General features: G+C 49.9%; 1 protein-coding gene across 1 annotated transcript in view; it reads right to left on the reverse strand.

Moving 5' to 3' along the window:
• Nucleotides 1-5,647, reverse strand: part of COL23A1 (collagen type XXIII alpha 1 chain) — a 403,501-nt gene extending 397,854 nt beyond the window's left edge. The window contains exon 1 of the mRNA XM_002689036.5: nt 3,312-5,647. Within this exon, the coding sequence (XP_002689082.4) occupies nt 3,312-3,620 (309 nt within the window). The 5' untranslated portion in view covers nt 3,621-5,647. The remainder of the gene's footprint in view (nt 1-3,311) is intronic.
• Between the last annotated feature and the right edge of the window lie 900 nt (nt 5,648-6,547).

A 6,547-nucleotide genomic window follows, 5' to 3' on the forward strand; every position in this document is an offset into this window, starting at 1 on the left:
TTGATTACTGAGGCAAGCTATTTAAAGCACTTAAAAAGCATCATATCAGATGCTTGTTTTGCATTTATATTTTGGGGTCATACTGAAGATTGTTAAGGACTCTTGCTCCAAAGTCTTGCTTATTTTCTGAAAACCATTTATTTCATACCATGGGAAGGGTCTTTAATAATCATGAGTTATCATGAATATTCTTTTTTGTAGCTTCTGTATTTATGTTATCAGGCACATCAATCAGTCCCAAAGAAGTTATTTCAGGGTTCCGTTCCCAAGGGAACAAAGATAGTGGGTTCCATGTTAACAGTGGCTTTTGTAGGCTTATTTTTATTTTTCTGACATGAAAGTTGTGTATAGTTGGCAAGGATTTCTCTTCTCTGAAAACAAGCTTGTTGGTAAAAGGACAAGCTGCAGGCACCATCACATACACAACCACTTCAGCACAGGCTGAAAGGATGCTTCCTGAGAACAATTAGAACTGAAAAACATGTTCAAGTACAAATGTGCTTTCTTTAAGAGATTTTTCAGTTCATCATTTATTTGTCTTTGATATTGAATAGTTTTTTTTTTAAGTTATATTCAGATCTATTTAAAACCAATTACCAACTCCCACTACTGCACTTCTCACAGTCCCCTCATTTCAGCCAGGGGCTCTCAGGGTCACTGTCCAGGCTGTATACATTTCCCATCCAGCGACATCTGTGAGAAGAATGGCTAGAAGGAACAGCCTGGTGCCCTGGGAAAGAGATGCCTTTTCACAGGGACACGCAAACAGCCAGAAGCTCAGCCATGACTGCACTCGTAGTATGGCATCTCAGATGCTCCAAGTAGAGACTCCTCCACATCAAGTCTGGTTAGCTGAGATGTGTCCTATGCTAAAGGTATAGCCTGCAGAATGGAACAGCAAATTTCAAGTGAAAATCCCAGGATTTGACATTTTCCTTCACCTTACTACTGAAGAAGAGAAAAGAGGGTAGTGGGGGAGAGAGAGGTGGAATACTCTGCCTAGTAACTCCTTGGAAGCAGGATGAAGCAACTGCAATCTCTCCTATGATCTACGTAGTTCAGGCCTTAATCCACACCTCTCAGTGGTGGCTGCTTTCCTAGGACCCTCCTCCCTGTTGGAATGGACACAATTTGCAAGTTCCTCATAAAAAGTTTTACTGGGATTTCTGATGTACTCAATCAAACTTAATAGTTTATTTTTTTCTAAGTAAGAGGGGCCTCCTATTCAAAAGAACAGCCTGATTATTGCACTAACAGGTAGAAATTGTACTAGCCTTCCATAAATCAGTTCAACACCCTAGTCTCTAAGGATTTGCCAAAAGATAATGGGCTGCAACTATGAAACCAACACCAGGTGTTGCCAGCAGTGCTCCAGAAAGATTTCTGAAGTCTACAGGCACTTTCAGGAGGAACGTAGAAAATCATTTCATGAAGCAGCAATTTTGCCCAAAACCAAGCTAGAAGAGATGTAATACTGGCTTAAAATGACTAAGAAATAGGTATGGTGATCAAGAAGGCATGCTGTAGTCTTCTCCCGCTCTCTTTAAAGAACTCAAATCAACTCAACAATGGATACACAGCTCATTACTAAAGATCACAGACAGCACAATTCAGGGGACTCCACAGTAACAAGCCTACCCTTCCTCTCCCCTACCTTGAAACTCTATAGTGCTTTTCACACTATAGTTAAGGATGTCCTTTGAAGACTTCCCTGAGAGTCCCTTGGACTGCAAGGAGATCCAACCAGTCCATTCTGAAGGAGATCAGCCCTGGGATTTCTTTGGAAGGAATGATGCTGAAGCTGAAACTCCAGTACTTTGGCCACCTCATGTGAAGAGTTGACTCACTGGAAAAGACTCTGATGCTGGGAGGGACTGGGGGCAGGAGGAGAAGGGGACGACAGAAGATGAGATGACTGGATGGCATCACTGACTCAATGGAAGTGAGTCTGAGTGAACTCTGGGAGTTGGTGATGGACAGGGAGGCCTGGTGTGCTGCAATTCATGGGGTCGCAAAGAGTTGGACAGGACTGAGCGACTGAACTGAACTGGTGGCTCAGATGGTAAAGAATCTGCCTGCAATGCGGGAGACCAGGGTTCAATCCCTGGGTGGCAAAGATGCCCTGGAGAAGGACATGGCAACCCACTCCAGTATTCTTGACTGGGAACTCTCAAGGACAGAGGAGCCTAGCAAGCTACAGTCCATGGGGTCGCCAAGAGTGGGACAGGGCTGAGTGACTAACACTTTGGGGAGTATGCTGGGGATCTCCGGTTAAACGCCTTTCCTAGGAAGTAGAGGATGGCTCAGGCCAGGGAGCACAGCACAGCACAGCCAGGGGTATGCTAGCCAGTCTACCACCACCATTCTGTTGGAAAGTACCCCGCTGCACAGAAGGTGGAGGTTTTGATCAACATGATGGGCACAAGTTTGAAGTCCCAAATGTGGCTTCTGCTTTGAAGATGTATAACAGCAACCTTAACAGAAGTGTCACAGAATCTCATATGACACTTCTAGCAAGGAAACTCAAGATCTGCTGTGTCCACAATACCCAGGTGGCATCGCCCAGATGGAGTCAACACAAACTAGAATCTGGGTTTTCCGGCCCTGTTTTTTCTTCCCCTCATCCTCCCAAGCTGATGCTGGCATCCCCAAAAGTCTCCATCGCACTGAGTGCGCAAGGAGCACAAGGAGCCCTAGGCACAGCATAGCACCCCCAAGATGGAGCTGCTCTGAAACACTTTCCTGACGGGTCAGAGGGTGGACAGGGCAGGCTGAATTGACCATGTCCCTCCAAGGACCCTGGCCCGGGTCTGACAGACGTTTCCCGCCACCAGGAAACCTCTGGTCTGCTGGAGACCCCACACTCTGCAAGTATATCAGCATTGGGAACAGCAGCTGCTACCAGTGACAAGAGTCATCAGACCCCTCCCGAAAGAGCTCCTTCATTATCCCGGCACAGGTAAGAGGGCAGGCGCTTAAACGCAGGCGGGAAGCCACCGGTCCAAGCGCGCACACCCGTGGAAACTCGCCCCTAGATCTGTTACTTCAAAGTCCGCAGTCTTTCCTCTTCCTCCCCCTGCTCGTCCCCGAAACAGTCCAAGCTTGTTTTTCCCGCAAGCCGACCCTGAGGCTGGGGCGGGAACTGTAGGACCGATCGCTCGGCCGCCTGCACCCCAGCCTCCACCGCCTCCGACCCCTCCCCGTGCAGCCTGCCGGGACGCACTCGGGCGCTCACCGCTGGCGGGCGACCCCTCCCCAGCGCCACGGCTCCCGGCGCACGGGCACTCCCCGCTCCGCACGCTGCCCCTTACCTCACGCAGCAGGCGCTCCAGCCGCGGCTCGGCCCAGGCGGCCAAGGCGTCGGGAGTCCCCGCGCGCAACAGCAGCTCCCGCTCTTCCTCGAGGGCCGCCACCCGGCCCTGTAGCGCGGCCGCCTGGACGGCCAGCAGCAGGCAGGCGACCGCCGAGCTCGCGGAGAGCAGCAGGCACAGCGCGCTCACCGCCCAGGCCCGCGCTCCAGTCGCGGGGCTCACGGGTCCGCCGCCGCCGCCAGCTGCGTCTCCGTTCCGCTTGTCCTCGTAGGCGCGCCGGCCTGGACTCATGGCGCGCTCGTCGAGCATGAGCTCTCGGAGCCGGCGGTGCACAGAGCCCCGGGACGCGGGCTGAGCTTGTGGGAGCGGTCGGGAGAACCCGAGGCACGAGGTCGGCCGGGCGCGGGGCTCGGCCTCTGGGCAGCTGCTGGACTGCGGCGCACACCCCCTTCCCCGCTGCCAGCTCCTCCACAGCGGCCACTTTGGGCTGTTTCCTCTATGCAAATAGACCCTGCCAGAAAAGGAGCCGGGACCCACCCAGGGGAGGAGCGGCCCCGGCGGCCCGGCGCGGCGAGGGGGCGGGGGCGGGAAGGAAGCCGGCTCCTCCGAGCAGCCCCCGAGCGCGTCCGGCGAGCCCAGAGCGTTCAGCACTCACCTCTGCCCTTACCTGCTGTCGGCGTCGGGCTGCACCCACTGCCGCTCCCGCACCCCTGCGACTCCCCAGCCCGAGTTCCAGCTTCAAAATCCCAAGAGGTCTGAGGTGCACCCAGAGGCTGAGAGCGCCTTCTGCAGCCCACCGCTGGCTGCGGCATCACTCATTTCTTGGGAAGATTCCCCTAAACTTGTGAATTAACCTTTCTGACACTTTTTTTAAGGGTTCAAAACTTCAAACCCTAGGGCCAACTTAGTGAATCGTTTCTGGATGGTGCCCTAGCGCCGTTTGGTGGCGGAAAGGGACCTCTTGTGTATTCACACAGACGCAGTTAATCGGGATTGCGCCTGGCAGAGGAGTGAGAATCTTTAATACTCTCACCATTTATTATGTGCCAGACAATTGTAATAAGTTTTACAATTACTGACCTAGGTAAAGGCTTTCCTTTGAGAAAATTGAGACTTTTAACAAGTGCAAAAGATAGGGGGAAAGAACTCCCTCCAACTTTTGATGAGCTGATAGCTTCATTCTGTAATGGAAGCACAAGAAAGTGTTAAGTCACTCAGTCCTGTCCGACTCTGCGGTCCCACGGACTGGTAGCCCGCCAGGTTCCTCTGTCCATGGAATTCTCCAGGCAAGAATACTGGGGTGGGTTGCCATGTCCTTCTCCAGGGGTTCTTCCCAACCCAGGGATTGAACCTGGGTCTCCAGCGTTGCTGGCAGATTCTTTACCATCTGAGCCATCAGTGAAGCCCAATGGAAACACAATATAGCCAAAAATAATCATCTAGTATGTACCACATTTAAGCTATACTGTGATTCTGTATATTCTTTAACACGTGGTTAAAGTAGGAAAACCTGAGTGATAATCAAGAGGCTGGAACAGTCTTTTTTAAGAAAGGGGGGCAAGACTGAAGTCAGGCGCATTCTCTGCTGGCTCAAATTCCTACTTGGCATGTTATATCCTAAAATTGGTCCAACATAGTCTCCCACTAACTCTGGTAATACTCAAATAAAAACAACAGACTAACTTGGATCTTTGTAATGTGGGCAAATCCGCAGTGGTTTTTGAGGGAAAAAAAAAGACCTGTTATATCTTCCTGCTCCCTCTCTGGGTATCTTCAGATTTATAAGCTTCTTTGGACACATTACAAGGCTCTTAAAACTGCTGAGGACCTTCAGCTGACATGTTCCTCCTTACTCCCTTAATTTGGAGGAGAAACGTACCTCTGAGACTGGAGTAAAACAGAAATGGTTGGCATCTCACCCCTGCAACTTCATAACTGTGACCTTAGGTGACTTGGGGTTACAGTTGAGTGGTTAGACAGAGAAGGACTTATTAAAACCTAGTGTATGACCAATAAATAGCCTGAAAAGTATTTGCTTAGCAAACTGGATTGTCTTCTTTGAAAAGAGGTCAACACCATATTATAAGTTGACACTTCGTTCTTGCTACAAACACGTAGGCAAATTGCCCATCAGCTGCATGTATTGTTCACTATATTCCAGAAGCTTCTGTGTATCAAAAAAGCCAAGCTCATTGATTCCTTTGGCCTTTGTCCTTGCCTACTGCCTCACTATCTGGAATACCCTGCTCTCGGATCTTTGAGCAAGCTCCTCCTTTAGGTTAAGGTCCTCAGGTCCTTAAACCTTACTGTCTCTGAAAGACCTACCCAGATTGTCCAATCTAAGGAAGCTTCACTGACAGTCTTCAGAAGGATTACTCAGGGGAATCATTTATCACTGTTTGAAGTTACCTCTTTATTAACAAGACAAAGTTACCCCTTTGTCTTGTTCGCCACTGTTTTCTCAAAGAACAGTGCAGGATCTGGCAAATATTTGCCAAGTGAATTAAGGAAAGGTGAAAATACGTTTACTGTCTACACATCATTTTAAAAGGCAAGGAAGAAAATACTCTATCTTACGTCAGTTAGGGCCCTGGAAGGAAGAGATAGTATTCAGATTGAAGATAGTTTGATTGTAGAGACTGTGAAGCCAACAGGGGATGTGGAAGAAGCATTCTGGAGTATAAACAGTGGGAGGCAATGACTATTTCTCGCTGAAATGAGAAGAGGGAACTGTTGTTGGAATCCTGTGAATGCTCAGAGCTAAACAAAGGTTGGCTCAAAAGGAGCTGTGTCATTTGACAGGTCTGCAAAACCAAGGCTTGGAAGATAAGAAGCTGGGAGATAATCTCTCCTCTTACTCTCTGATCTGCTGGGCCTCCCAGTGATCAAACCTATTGGGCAGGGGAGCCCAGATGATGCAGTAACAAAGAGGTCAGCCTCCTAAGGGCAAAGAGCTGAGTCAGAGTGGTGGAGGGAAGATCTAGGGGATGGGAATCCACTGCATTCCCTAACATGCATATAGATTACCAAGGTCAGTCTAGCTACTATTGCCTCTGAAATGGCTAACCTGTCAGCGATAGGCACTAATCCTCAGAGACCAACTGGCTGCTGCTGCTGCTGCTAAGTCACTTCAGTCTTGTCCGACTCTGTGCAACCCCATAGACGGCAGCCCACCAGGCTCCCCCGTCCCTGGGATTCTCCAGGCAAGAACACTGGAGTGGGTTGCCATTTCCTTC

The sequence above is a fragment of the Bos taurus genome, chromosome 7 (genome assembly GCF_002263795.3).
Source record: "Bos taurus isolate L1 Dominette 01449 registration number 42190680 breed Hereford chromosome 7, ARS-UCD2.0, whole genome shotgun sequence".
Taxonomy (NCBI): Eukaryota; Metazoa; Chordata; class Mammalia; order Artiodactyla; family Bovidae; genus Bos; species Bos taurus.